The 15287-nt window shown below is 39.1% G+C and overlaps 1 protein-coding gene across 2 annotated transcripts in view; it reads left to right on the top strand.

Moving 5' to 3' along the window:
* The first annotated feature begins 5155 nt into the window (after positions 1-5155).
* The window catches only part of LOC121518344 (periostin-like), a 29928-nt gene continuing 19796 nt past the window's right edge, over positions 5156-15287 (top strand). The window contains exons 1-6 of one of the 2 annotated variants that reach the window (XM_041800593.1): positions 5156-5422; positions 6542-6640; positions 14164-14228; positions 14598-14755; positions 14833-14997; positions 15081-15227. In XM_041800593.1, the coding sequence (XP_041656527.1) occupies positions 5304-5422; positions 6542-6640; positions 14164-14228; positions 14598-14755; positions 14833-14997; positions 15081-15227 (753 nt within the window). In that variant the 5' untranslated portion in view covers positions 5156-5303. The remainder of the gene's footprint in view (positions 5423-6541; positions 6641-14163; positions 14229-14597; positions 14756-14832; positions 14998-15080; positions 15228-15287) is intronic. The other variant, XM_041800592.1, reaches the window with a different exon arrangement.

The following is a 15287-nucleotide window of genomic DNA, read 5'->3' as shown; positions in this document are numbered from 1 at the left end:
TGAAACCTCTTCTGTAACCTCTTTTGTAATTGCTGCTTTTATTCTGTACATGTCTTGGGTAGTTTTATTTAACAAAAATGTATCCTGTGTTAAAGGAACAATGTGTAATATTTAGCCTACTAGCATTGAACAAACATAATGAAAATGGAATATGATATTTATAAGTATAGCTATGTTTGAATACGACTTTGATCACCTGAATTTATAAAACTATTTTATTTTAATTAACCTAGAATACAGGTGCATCTCAAAACTTCTAGATTCACCATACAAATATTTCAGGACTTTTTTTGTTTTAATTTTGATTATTACAGCTTATAGCTCACAAAAATCCACTGTCTCAAAATATTAGAAATCACAAAACATCAGTTCAACAAAGGATTTATAATACTGAAATACTGACCCTCTGAAAAATTAAGATCATTTATGCATTCAGTACTTGGTTGAGAATCCTTTGCATGAATTATTGTATCTATGCAATGAGGTATGGAGGCGATCAGTCTGTGGCACTGCTGGGATGTTATGAAGCCCAGGTTGCTCTGATAGCAGCCTTCAACTCATCTGTATTGTTGAGTCTGGTGTCTCTCATCTTCCTCTGTACAGCACCCAAGATAGATTCTTAATAGGGTTGAGGTCAGGCCAGTTGGCTGGCCAGTCTAGTGCTGTAACACCATCAGCAAACCAGTTTCTAGTAGTTTTGGCTTCTCTGTGGGCAGGTGCCAAGACCTGTTGGAAAAGGAACTCAGAAACTCCATGAAGCTTCTCAGCAGGTGGAAGCGTGAAGTGCTCTGAAATCTCCTGGTAGATGGCTGATAGTGTTGGCTCTGGACTTGATAAAACACAGTTGACCAACAGGAGCAGATGGCATGGCACCCCAAACCATCACTGGCTGCAGAAACTTTAAACACTGGACTTCAAGCACCTTAGATTCTGTAGCTCTCCGATCTTCCTCCGGACTTTGGAAAACTGAGCAATGGTCAGGTTCTTTTTCTCACACTTGTAGTCCATTTCCTGGACCCGTCTGTGTGTGGTGGCTCTTGATCACTGAATCCAGTCTCACCTTTGTTTGACAATTCTCTGAAGGCTGGGCTCATCCCTGTTGCTTGTGTGCCTTTTCTGATCACATTTTTCCCATAATTCAACTTTTATGATACAGCAGTTTGAGAACAGCCTGCTCTTTCAGCACTGACCTTCTTTGGCTTACCCTCTTCATGGAGGATGTCAGTGATTGTCTCTGGACAGTATTTTAGTCAGCCATCTTTTCCATGGTTGTGGTTGTGTGCACTGAACCAGAGTGAGAGAATGAAGGCTCAGGAAAACCTTTGCAAATTGAACTTTTTCACAGTATTCTAATATTTTTAGATAGTGGATTTTTGTGAGCAGCAATCATCAAAATAATAAAAAAAAGGTCTTAGAATAATTTTCTTTATATGAGATGAATGTAGAATATATGAAAGTTTTAACTTTTTTAATTAAATCATGGCAAAAAAAAAAAAGAAAATTGTCATGATATTGTAATTTTTTAGATGCATCTGTAGACTGATTCATTCCAATAACTTCCTTTTGCTTATTTCCTCTATATTTGAAGGAATTGTGTGTTTGGGATTTTTTTCACCTGTCCAATTCAACAGGAAGAATAGTATAAACACAAAATAACTCTGTGTGTGCAGTTTTCTTTTATTGCCATTTAAGAGCTTTTGAGTAATACAATCGAAAACAGAAATGTGATTGTTATGTAATACGCTTGTCTTCATTCGCAAGATGTTCAGTGCCAAAATTACAAGCCTCGGAGGCCTGGCACATGCCTGCACTTTTATGTCTTCTCCACTAGGGGGAGATGTTATTACAGGATGGAGTTCCTGCTCTTTCAACACAGGTCTTTGATTCAAATCAACCACCTGTTACCTGGAGAGGACTGGGATTCCTCCCTGTGAGCAGCAACAGGTGGGACACTCCGCTCTGTGTCTGCATCACAAAATCACTGGCTGCCGAGGTCTGAATTAGCTGGCTGTGCTTAATGAATCTGCCCTCATATGAATGTTTGTTTTTTAATGCTCAGACAGCAGCAGAGACAGGAGTTTGCCTCTGAAGGGAGGAGGCCTGTTGGAGATGATTCAGCCTGCTCCACGCTGCTGTCTCACTGCAATTCCAGAGGTCATGTGAGTTCATACAGTGAGGTAACCTGTGATGTGGGTTTACACATGTTTTCTGTTGACTGTTTTTCTTCATACTGGTTGTAACACACTGTCTGTCTTAAGTTATATTTTCTCCACTGTATCATATGTATTTATGTAAAGATATAAAGATGTATTCAGAGAGCTAATCTGTTTGTGGTCACACTAGTAAACCACACAGATTTAGCCATCAGTTCAAAGACACCAAGGAAGTGTAGATCTTCATGTCTCAAGTTCACAGACAAACCTGCTCACAAGTCACGACCATACATGACAACATCCTAGGAGCCCGTTAGCAAGATGGTCTCCTTTGAAGCTGCAGATCTGGCTTCAACATGGGCGCGAAGAGAGCTGTAGGGAAAAAACAGGGACAGAAGAAGATGAATGACGAACATGACAGCAGGGATGATGAAGGGGGAAAGAGGAGACGGAGGAAAAACAGGAGTTGAAGGGAGGAAAGGGCCGTGATAATGATGAATCCCCGTCGTAAAAAGTAATGAGGAGAAGAGTGGAGATAAAAATACAGTCAGGGTTCTGTCAGGGAAAGTGTAAACAGGTCATCCATGAACATTTATCAACATTTGTCTTTGTGGTTTTATTTTAAAGCTGAAATTTTAAATCTCTTTGCAACATTTTGGATTTATTTCATACCCTTCTTTGCCAAAAGTACAGAATTCAGAGGCACAGTTATGGCCTGCATGTGTGTTTAGTGGGGAATATGTGAGAGATAAGCAGCTTGTTAGCACGGTGTGGAACTCAGGGTGCAGAGGGGCTCCTCCCTGTTACTAACCTGATTACACTGGCCCACTTATTACTCCGCTGCTTACTTAGCAAATCACGCATTAAAAAACAGAATATTGATTTTAATTTCTCTTGATGTAAAAATGATTTATTGCTTCTGCTAAATAGTCTATTGGAATCAGAACTGCATCCATAGCAGCAGTTAACTCTGTATCCTTAAAATGAGCTAACTAGCCATTATTGCTCATATTTAACTGAACATTTCTTAACAAAAGCTAACCCAACTATAATTTTCATTTTAACAAAACTTTTCCATTGATGAAGTGATAAAGTGTTACCAGATCTGCATGAATCAGTACACCAGCTGCAACATGTTGACATTTTCTTTTCCATTCGCCACTTCTACCATATCCCAAAGCATGCTCTTTCTGTGCCATCATGTTCTCTCTTCAGTTTTGTAGATCTCTGAATGTGGATTGCAATGACATCAGACCAGGCTTATTTATGCTCCCTTTATCTAAAGAATTGTGCATTTTAAACTATATAATTATCACTGCCAAAATACTTACTGTAACATTGGGGCAGCTGTTTAAAATGAAGTCACACTGACCTTAACAACTTTGTTGCTTCGCTGTCTGTCCTCCACTCAGGTGCCTGTCAGGTGAGCTAACGTCATATTGTAATTTCTAACAACTCAGAAAAAGGAAAAAATTATTCAAACAAAAGGAAAGTTTTCAGCTGGGTAAGATTTTCTTGTCCTGCATGTGTTTACATTTTGCCTATATGGGTACCAAGAAGTTATCCGGTTTGCCTTTAAAGTTTCTAACGGCTCATGCAACTCATGTCATTTTTCAAAGTATTCTTCTTCATCGTGTTTTGCTGCTCCAGCTTGAACAGTTGGCTACACTGTTCAACACTGCCTCACAATTACCATTGCTATCACAATGTTTGGTCTGTTTCCGTAAGCTTCTACAGAACAAATATGGATAAGATCAACACAGGGTGCAGAAAAAATGCTCCATATCCATATAACGGTAAGACCCCTTTAAATTTGTCTTAATTTCATCAGGTGATGGTACTAAAAAGGAGCTAAAGCTAACAACGCTACATTAGCTATGTCAGCCACATTAGCTATTTAAGCTAATTAGGTAAAGACTACACCTTTTACAGTTGTTGCAAACCTCATAAACCCATCTTATTAACTAGCCAGCTAACGTAGCTAAGGATAAAGCTAACAAAGATACATTAGCTACATAAGCTGATGCTGAGAGCCCATGCTGATCAAAATGTATACGTTTACTATGTAGCCAGCAAAGCTATATTAGCTCTTGCTAAAGCTAACAAAGCTAAAGTGAGCCATAGCTAGCATAACTACTTCTAAAACAAATTATACAGAATTTAATTCTGCCCTTCATACTGTTTTATTTTAGTCTGTAATGTTTGCAGTGTCATTATTTCATGAACGTAGCTGCCAGACTTTGCTTATAAATAAAGTTGAATTTTTAAAAAGGCATCTAATATGGGAAATACGTTGTACCAGCAAATTCTGTCCTGACAGAGAGAGAGCTGTGGTCTGCAGCTAGACCCCTCTCAAATATCTATGTTCATGCCGATGTGCAGTGGTTTTTAACCTGTTTAGCCCAGGGCACACCCAAGATAACACCATTTCCATTCAAAATAGCCTCTTAATTACATGTGACATCTTCTTTAGTTGTTGTATACTTTTGATAATAATGTTTGGTTGTACAATTTCCCACTGCGCACCTAGACTTGACTCTACACCAGAGAGCCATGCCACACCATTTGAGAACCTTCTATAATGGTGCATAAGCGATATAGTAAAATGTAAAATGTAACAACAAGTTTACAATATTTTATGCCAATTAAGTCATTTTTTACCCGTTCTGCTGCTTTGTGGTGTTTCCCCTTGTAAAGAGCAGTCCTTAGTTATCAGTAAACGTGTTATTTTACAGTAAATAGTGTTGTAATGTTTGAGTTCTAGGGTGTCCTCGGTGCTCTGGGATGGGATGGTGGTAAAGAAAGTCATGTGCAAAAAACGTGAGAGAGTGGGAGAAGTCAGAGCAGGAGGGAGGATTTTGGCTAAAGAGAGGGGTATGTGTTCATGTTTGTGAGTGTGGGTGAGAGCAGGACGTCATGGTATGGAAAAGACAGTGAGGGAGTCAAAAAAAAGGAGGGGGGAGTAGGTGGGTGGGTAAGGGTGTGTGTTGGTATAAAAGCTCCCTCTCTCACTCACACTCCCATATCTCCTGTGTAATAACATTTTGGGGGTGTGTGTGGATGCATGTGTGTCTGTGAGTGTGCTTTAAGGACAAGAGAAGAAGAGTGAGTTTGTGGCCTTACAGGACAGAGGACTGATAAATCTCCAGGATGCATCAGATAACAGCTGTGACCTTGGTGCTGGTGGCTCTCTGCTCCTTGGGGAGCGTGGATTCTTCAGCGTATGACAAGATTGTCACACACAGCCGCATACGGGCCAGGAAGGAAGGGTAAGGAGAGGGGGACAAAGGAGGGAGGAATAGAGGGATGATAAGGATGCTTAAGACACTAGTGCAGGGATGAAGAGTGCAAAAGATGCTAGTATAAACTAAAATATGTGATAATGTATCTGATGGGCTGAGTTTTGCAGAATTAACATCAAAATAGTGCATAGATAGGTGGCCTTCTGCAAAAATGTTTGAGTGAAATTTTCTGCTTTCTTTTTTTAACTTCTTGTTTGTAGATGTAAGAACATGAAAAGTTGCTAGAATACAGAAATATGGAGTGCTATGAATGCTTGAGTTGATATCTGTGCTACAGATTATGTGGGATGTCACAAACAGAGTGTCAAAATGCAAAATCAGGTCAGCCACATTGATGACAATATTGATTTTACCAAACTGGAAAATTCAATAATGTCTGTCATACTTAATCCTTGGTTAACAGTGTGCCATATTTGCTCTATGAGATGATTTAGAAGTCGAATTTCTCACTGAAATTTGAGTAAAACCTATTTTAATTTTGTATTCAAGCACCTGTTTTGGTAATGAAGTAATGATGATGCCTTTATGTGGCCTAAAACAGCGGAGTAGTTCCATGTAAGTGATATATTTTTTGTCAGCTCCTTTGTGGGCAGCTATCAGGATGGACAAAATAGGGCACACCAACAAAACAGTCTTTATGAACACTGAAAATTCATTGCGAGTTGCACAATAGCCAAATAAGATGCATAAGGACGAGAGGTTTTTTATCAAGAAACCCTTCTAACATAAGAAAAGATCAATAAAGAGATCAATCTTCAAACTTTGTCCACATAGGTGTTGACAGTTTGGACCAAAAGTTCCTAAAAGTTCCTCATCTGAGCTTAAACACAGCTTATTCAAATAACAGGTTAAAAACACTGCAAATTATTTGCTGTCCAAAAAAAGTGAACGTTGGTGTTAAGAAGTATTATGCACAAGCTTTACTGTCTAAATGATGTTTTTCTTCACCTGTACCCACCACTCCCTGTTTCACTCAACATCCTGCTCTTCTTTTCCTTTCACCTAATCATTCCTCCTTCTTCACCTGTCTCCCCCCACATTACCTGCCTCCCAACCCTTCAACCCCCCCCCCCCCCCCCTTTGCAGACCCAACATGTGCGCTCTGCAGATGGTCCCGGGGACTAAAAAGAAGTACTTCAGCACATGTAGGAACTGGTACAAAGGCACCATCTGTGGCAAGAAGGCGTAAGTCTTTCTTTAACAACTGATTGATTTGCTTTATTCTGTCTTTATTTGAAAGTCCAACTTTCACACACCCTAAATACAGACACCAAGATTTTACAAGTCAAATAAACTTTGAGGGCTTCAAGTTTCACCCCTGCACATTAACCTTTACAGCGTAGTTTTATTGTTCTGCACACGGCAGAGGCCCCCTCTGTATGACCCTGGGTTTCTGCACCTATAGGCCCTCTGTCTTACATGAACACATAGCTGTCAACACATTCAACATTTTAAAGATGTTCTCCAGGCATTTTGATGGATTGTTTAAATCTGAAAGTAAAGTAAAGAAGGCCCAAGCTGCAGCTGTCATATCCAGTTTATCCCAGCTCAACATACAAACATATGTTTTCTCTTTCCACATGCATTTTACAGTCAGCTCTCTACACATTAAACATATGAATACGGTTTTAATATCCATCTCTGTTCTCACCCCCTACCCCCTCCTCTCATGTCTGAGCACGCTGCAACCTGCAGGGCTCAGGGTTCACTCCATTGTGGGCCTGCTGATGTTGTAAACTCCTCTCAGTGCTGATTGATGCTCCACTTCCTTTCTGACAGGTTTCAGGTGGTCAGGAAAAAATTAATTCTTTATGCTTTTAGTCTTGGTGATGGCACTTTGGTGAAACATCCAGTTCCAGATTAAGGTTCTTGGCAGGCAATGTGGATGTGATTTGTGTGACTGTGTAAAATTAGTTATTCTTTAAGGAAAGATTTCCCCCTCGTGAGCTGTAAAAACAGCTGCAGTTTTTCTTATAGTGCCGGCTTAAGTGAAGTTTTATGTTGCACAGCAGGAGTGGCAATGAGCGTTTTAATGCCACGTTTATAGACAAAAATGTTGGGATTTCACTCCAGTAGTGTGAAGTGCAAGAATTACTTTGGGTATTTTATTGTCAAATTTCTACTCTAAAATCTCCAGATAATTCTATCTTATTTCAAAATATAAACAGCCAACAGTAAAGCCATGATTTGATTTTAATAACTGAGGAAAACTTGCAAATGCAACAAGCAAACTGCTTGTTAAGACTCTTACATCTCATTATGACAGATAAGTAAAAGTGCTTGCTGCACTGGCAGATGCTGTTACATATTGCTGGCTTTGGGAAAAATCCTTGTATCTCCAAAACAACCACTTTTCAGGAAATGAGAAAAATCTGATTTTTTCTGATAATATAACACTAAATTGTCATAGTTGCCATCTTTTTGACACTTTATATTTCTTTAAAATTGTTTAAAACCACTGACAGATGAAAAGGTTGACCAATAGCCATGAATCATGACATAAATTAATGTAATGAAAAATGGAGATACAAGGTTTTGGCTAAACACCAGTATTATGGTCTTCATCTGTACTTATAGGATATATATGGCTTATAAATAAGTAATGAGATTGATTTTCTACAAGAAATTAGACAAATACATGTGTTAGGATCTGAGTTTTCACAGTGTGATGTGCAGAATGAGTAGAGAGGAGAAAATGTGACATAAGGCTGCAGATGCATTGATGGAGTGTAGGGCTTGGATGGAGCTGCTCTGCCAAGTCACTGGCAGAGAATAAAAACAAAAAACATGCACACTAAAAACCTCATGTTTTCTCTATTATGCATTAACATGTGCAAAAATAAAGATGCATGCATAAATTATTATTATACAACCATAGCATTTTATGTCAAATTAAGCTAAGCAAATGAAAGAAAACTGGTGAGATGTCTTCAAGCATTCACTTGCTTCTAAAAGAAATGGTAAACTAATATTACATGTTTATTGCAGGAAATATTAAAGAGCTTAAACATGTCCTTAGAGGTTTTGGTCTTTGTTTAGTGGCAAAGTGATAAAAATGATTTTAATAATAGCTTTATTTATAGCACTTATCTAAACAAGTTTACAAAGTGCTGAACAAAATGCATACAATCAACAGAATTAAAACAGATTGAGAGTGCACCATTAATATTTTGGATAAAAACAAGAGTGAGGAGAGTGGGCTTTTTAAAAATATATGCTTTAGGCAAAAATTGAGAGTGCATTCAGGGAGTCTTCAGACCACTTATCTTTTTTCAATTTTGTTATTTTGCAGCCTGATGCTACAGTCAAAAAAATGTATCAAGAAAAAATAAAAACAGAATTTTAGAATTTTTTGGGAATTTATTAAACATAAAAACCTCAAATATATTATTTTAAGTAAGTATTTATATGTATTATTTGCTCTTACTTGGAATCATGCATTTTGCACTGAGGAAAGACTTTAGTTTAGTTTGGTTTAGTTTAGTTTAAAGTTTTCTGTTTTGTTTTGTTTTATCATGGGCAATGTGCAAAATCGCAATAGTCTCAAAGAGAGAGAAGATCCTTTGTACCAGATTTAGCTTGCTAGCTAATTTCCATCTGTAGTTCCTGAGCAGGTAGATAACAAATAAAACTTGGCATTAGTTCATGCAGGACTCGGTAGTCGTACGCCTAGCCGTGATCAGCTGATGACCAACTGATACCTATTATCACCTCCTTGTTCCCACAGCCAATGAGAGTTCTTTCTCATAACACAGTGGCATATTTAAATACGATATACTTTTCACTAATCGCTGTTTGCATTAATGCTGATGCACCAGGTTGCTGCTGGAAAAAAAACTTAATGTCCACCTTCCCAGCCTCCTCCTTTATAGCATAAAGCTTGTTGCTCCCTGATTCAGAGGGTATGTACACACACACACACACACACACGGTCAGCCACAAAACATATTTCATGACAAAGGGAGAGCAAAATACAGATATTAAAATGTGTAAATGATATTCGTCACTGCTGAAAAACTTTTGTCTAGTCACTCTGCATTAAGTCCAAACTTAGTATGGCTGGACGACTAGCTCTGGGAAGAGTCCTGGTTGTGCCAGTCTTCTTCCATTTGAGAATTATGGATGCCATTGTGCTCTTGGAAACCTTCAGTGCGGCAGAATTTTTGTAGCCTTTGCCTTACAACAATCCTGTTTTTTAACTCTGCAGGCAGCTCATTTGAGCTCATGTCTTGCTCTGATATGCATTGTCATCTGAGAGGCCCTCTCTATACAGAGGTGTGTGCCTTTCCAAATCATGTCCAATTAGTTTAATTTTCCACAAGTGGACTCTATTGAAGGTGTAGAAACATCTCAGCAAAGATCAATAGAAAAGGGAGGCACCTGAGTGGAAATGTGTCAAACAATTGGAAAACAGAAGAACAGGAATAAGTCTAAATCTTACAGTTTTTACCAAAATGACAGTTAAACAAATAATTCTGCAGTATAGGCCAGCAGTAAAATATTAATGAAATTGACATTTATCAACATTTGCATTCAGAGTATTTAAATTTAATGAAGAAAATGCACATGAAAAGTCGAGTCAGGGGCCATAAAACTCTGTGATCTCACTCCTCGTTCACAGTCAGGACATTGTTCAGCAGCAGTGAAGGAAATCCTCCCAGCTGTAGTTATGTCTTGGTGGGATTAGGTGTCGATGAAAGGTTAAGATGAGGCTGTTTGAGTTCACATTATGTGCATTTAGGCTTGAGTGTTTGCCACAGCTCTGCCTGCTGTGTGCAGCATGCAGCTGAAGTCATACTTGGACTGAATCTCTTAGAAACCACTACAACACGGAACAAATGATGTTAATATGAATCCTGCTCTGTGTTCTTTCAATTATCTGCTCTGGAGGTAATTGATACCATGGGGACTTTTTTCTTAATATCCCTGTTTGCACAAAGAAGTCCTGAAGTAAGTCGCTTGAGGTTCAGGTGGAAACAATTTTCCTCAAAGTGAGGTGACAAACACATGACCCAGAGTGAAGGACAAGAGCTGGATTTTGTCTGTGGTTCGACTAGAATTATGTCAGAGAAATGTTGAAGCTTTGCCGTCCAAAACCATGAATGACAAGGAATGGTAAAGAAATGGATCTTAGTAATGGAATGGCAAAATAGACACATCTGATTGATCGACAGGAGAAAAAATAATGTTTTGATGATACGCCAGACACCTCCACTGGGTCTTCGTGTGTGTGCATGGTTTGCATTTGTGCTCATCTGGATGCCACATTGCTCCTGCAGTGACAGCTCCAGAGGCCTGGCTGAAGTTTGCATGGGTTAGCCCTGTCTCTGGTCCATTCTGCATCCATTATGCTGTCAGAGCTCAGCCGGAGAGCAATGACTTCATACCATCCTGACAGCAGCTGTGCATGGATATTTATGTATTTTACATTACAGCTATTACTGTCAAATGAAGGAATAACTGTAGGGCTAACAAGGCGGTGTGCACAAAAATAGCAAATTCCTAAAATTTAGAGTCATTACAGATATTCCATTAACGCACCAATACAGATTAAAACAGTTTAGAGATGTCTGCCAAAACATGTGAGTGATTAGAGGGAGTAGCAGGGAGAAAGTGAGGCATTTGTGGTTGTTTGTTAGTGTTTGAAGTGGGCTTGGAAGGGAGTGGTTTATACTTACATGATGTATGAAGACTGTTGCACCAAATTGCTTGCTTATTTTACAAGAAAAAAAATCATAAAGTTCACTCACAGGTGCAATAATTCTCAAAAAAAAAAAGAAAGAAAGAAAGAAAGAAAGAAAGAGAGAAAGAAGACAGAAAGCAGGAAATCTTAAAATTTGGCCTCACATGATGTAGTGGATGTGTAATCCACTCCTCTTGAAGTAAACCTCCGTAGCGAACTCACTAAAAGTCCAACTGGAACCTATTAAGGGCTTTGGGCTGAATCCCAATTAAACTGCCTTTGTCATCCAGAATTTTTCTGGCTGTATTTTTGATGGAGTGTCCAATGTTGACTCATTTGGAGTTTGTTTGCATCCTAGAGGTTTTGTGTTAGCTTGAGTAAGCCCCATTAAAACGTCCTCTTTGATTAGCATCTAAAGCTCTTTTTTAGCCAAACACAATTAGGAAAAACATAATCGATTCCTGTACTAAAATGTAATTTTACAGAGCACTAACTTGTGGCACTTACTGTCAGTCATAACTCTTTCTATCATTTGTAATACTGTAATATATTGCTACTTGATTTCAGTCAATACAACTCATTGAAGAAAACTAATTACTGTGCAGTCTCTTCATGTGAGTGTTGAAAGGTCTGCTCTGCTACCTGCTATAATATTTCTGCTTCGTTTTACAGTTTTCCACCTCAATGTGAAACCCAGATATCTCAATCTGCAACTTTTGCACCTATGCAACTTACTTTACACATATGAAAGATGTTATGGGGCACCTTATGTAACCATATACTAGATTTTTCATACATAGATGGAAAAGAAGAAGGATCTATCTTCTGGTTATAAGGATTGGCACAGATTTTGAGCATTTTAGTAGTTTTTAGTTCATAAAATTCGACATAGTCATGCAATTTTTTTCTCATCTTAAAGATACATATATGGTTTTTCCATTATTTGTACCAGAGAGCAGTTTTAATGCACACAACTGCCATCATACTACTGTGTATGGTAACACTTTATTTGCTCTATTTTGTATGTTCTGTTGTAATTCATCGCATTAAATGTGACATAATTGCTCGAATGACACTTAATGACAACATTCATCAATGTTCATAAGGCCTCCTTCATCATGCAATGTCATGATTATGAGTGTCATGTCAGTCTTATGCAGACCACTTCTAATAAAGTTTTACCCTGCGTACTACTCTGGCGCCTAGCTATAGTCTCCTTCTCCTGACAACGTCTGGTCTCAGAATCAGGTATTAGATATCAGGTGAAAAAAACATCAGATCCAAAGAACACCTGTTGAATTACTGTCAGAGAATCTTTAATTCTGATGTGCTCAGGAGAGCTGAGGTTGGAAGAGTCAGCTGCTTGATATGAGAGCAGCAGCAGCTGCGCTTTTACAGGCACCCAGCCCGCTTTCCCAGGCCTGATCAGGGCACTGACACTGGCTAGCATGTGCATCGTAGAGGGGTTAGCTGGGAAGATACTTGGAGCGACTGTCCTGGCACAGACATGGATAATGGCCATCAGGAGGCCATAGCAGTACAGGACCAAGGTTGCCAAACCAGCACATGCTCCAATATCTGACCTGAGCTGAAATAAAGGAATGGACTAGATAAATTGACTGTTCTAGTTGTCTATACTTAAATCACACCACAAGTCACACTAACTCATTCACACCAGTTCACACCACATTCACGCACCGATCGCAAAGGCTGGTATGTAAAGTGGCTATAATCTCAATCATACGCATCCATACACTTGCACACACCACAGACAGAGCAGTGGGGGGAAACAGGGGTTGATCAAAGAGCCATTGGTATGTGACTGCAGGAGCTGGGGATTGAAGCCCTGGCCTTCTGATTGAAAGGTGACCAACTCTGCTACCAAGTCACAGTCGCTCCAAGGACCATAGTAAGGATTCAGATACCCATGATGCAGTAGTTCATCATCCTCATTAGCTGTTGCTTCCTATTAAGTAGTCATTAGTTATATCAAATTTTCACCTAATGTTAAACAAGTATTTTGTTCTTAATTTGTTCCCTTATGATGACAAAGTTATGAGGATCTTATAGTAAGGTGGTGCCGATCTTCTTCGTGGAGTTTTCCTTGAAGACTGATAACCAAGAAAAAGGGCAGCCAGCAGACATTTTAGTTATGTTGTTTTATGTTCCTATATTTTCAGATGAAAGTATCAACTTTAACGCTTTGATTTGAGTTTCCCTAATGTTTCTTCCTCCGTGTGGTTGGATCTGAATAATGTGAAGGCCATAAAAGAAAGAAACCTTTACATATTCATTCAGCACTAGTTTAGAAGAGAGAGAACAAAGCCCACTGATCCCAGTGAGCTAAAAGGCTTTTTTTGGATGTTTTCTGTTGCATGAGAAATTTGAAGTCATCTTGGCCGGTTGTCTTGAAACAAGTGTTTCGACTCAATTTTCCTTCTTTGTTGAGGCCAGCTCTCCTCTGTGATCTGCCGCCTGGGAGTTCTTGCATTTCTGCCAAAGAAGCAGTGAAGGAACCACTCTTGTGATGATGCTGTTTTTCTTTCCCTTTTTAATTGCCCCTGACTTGATTGCTTTTTTTTATGTTTCCTCAAGTCATTACTTCTTGTACATGCACTTTTACATGTACTTTGCCCTATTATGGATTTGGGGAGTCTTTTCTTTCTGCAGCTTTCTTCTTTTGTTTCAAATTCACAGCTCCTGGTCCAAGCAATTGTCATTTTTTTAGCATTTACAGTTAAAGAGGCAGCTTTTCCTTTATCTGAGTTATCACATCTGCTTACTAGATCAGATTTCTTTTGTTTTCTCAGCCCAGTTACACCCACATTTCATCTTCTTTTAGGTTTTCTTTCCTTTTGCTGCAGCAGAAAACAGTAAAAGATGAAAAAATATGGCTCTTTTTTGTATGTCCTACAATACTCAGTCATTTGTACACTCAGAATCCAGTTACAGAAACTAATGACATTTCCTGATCAGCCATAAATGTGCCATCATTCATGTCAAACCTCTTATTCTTTCTTTAAAGCGAGGTCCTGTATGAGTGCTGTCCTGGGTACATGAAGTTGGATGGGATGAGAGGATGCCCTGCAGGTAGGTGGATCACTTCCCAACTCCAGTGCACTTTAAGACAGTTTCTCAACTGGTGGGCCAGGACCCAAAAGTGGCCTTTCATAGGGGGTCGTAAATGTATGCAGAGAAAAATATGTCAAAAAAGTCAAGGGAACTTTTTAAATATGTTAATTTGTTCCATCTTCTTTTGGGGTATCACACTGAGGTCTGAACTGCACCTATTTTCATCACATTTTTGATTGATTGAAGTATCTGAATTTTTGATCACGGTTTCTCCTCTAGGAGTTGTGGTGGATCCAGAGACTAGACCAACAGGAGTTGATTTAAAAAGATGTAAATATATTGAAACTTCACGTTGGTTTGTTTTCTCTATTGTGTGACACCCCTCAGTGGCTCCCATCGACCATGTGTACGGTACTCTCGGACTCGTAAAGGCTTCAACCACACAGCAGTACGCTGACATGTCCAAGCTGAGAGGGGAGATTGAAGGCAGAGGTTCCTTCACCATGTTTGCACCTAGCAATGAGGCCTGGGATCAGCTGGAACCTGTAAGTTGGCTTTCTAGTATGAATAACTAGGTCAGTTACTCTGAACACTAATACTATTGAATTTGTGTTTTCTCCAGGCAATGCGATCTGCACTGGTGAGCAATGTAAACATCGAGCTGTACAATGCTCTTCACTTTCACATGGTGAACCGTAGATATTTAACCAAGGACCTGAAGAATGGCTTGACCATCACCTCCATGTATAACGACCTGGGACTCTACATCAACCACTACCCCAATGGGGTCAGTATATACTCAAGATTGCATGAAAATCCAATTAAGCTTTGGAGAAATTCATATTAAGTTAAGATTTCTTCTCTGTGAAGATCGTGACAGTGAATTGTGCCAGGATCATCCACGGTAACCAGATTGCAACCAATGGTGTGGTGCATGTTATTGATCGGGTTATTGGATTTGTCAGCAACACCATCAAGGGTGCATTGGATGTCACTGATGAGCTCTCCTCATTCAGTGTGAGTAAAACAAACAACATGCTAGGCTCCTCTTTCAAAGTTTTAAGTTGAGAACTCACA

Source organism: Cheilinus undulatus, linkage group 12 (assembly GCF_018320785.1).
Source record: "Cheilinus undulatus linkage group 12, ASM1832078v1, whole genome shotgun sequence".
NCBI classification, from domain to species: Eukaryota; Metazoa; Chordata; class Actinopteri; order Labriformes; family Labridae; genus Cheilinus; species Cheilinus undulatus.
Note: the sequence above shows the minus strand (reverse complement) of the source record. Positions and strands in the feature narration are given on the sequence as shown.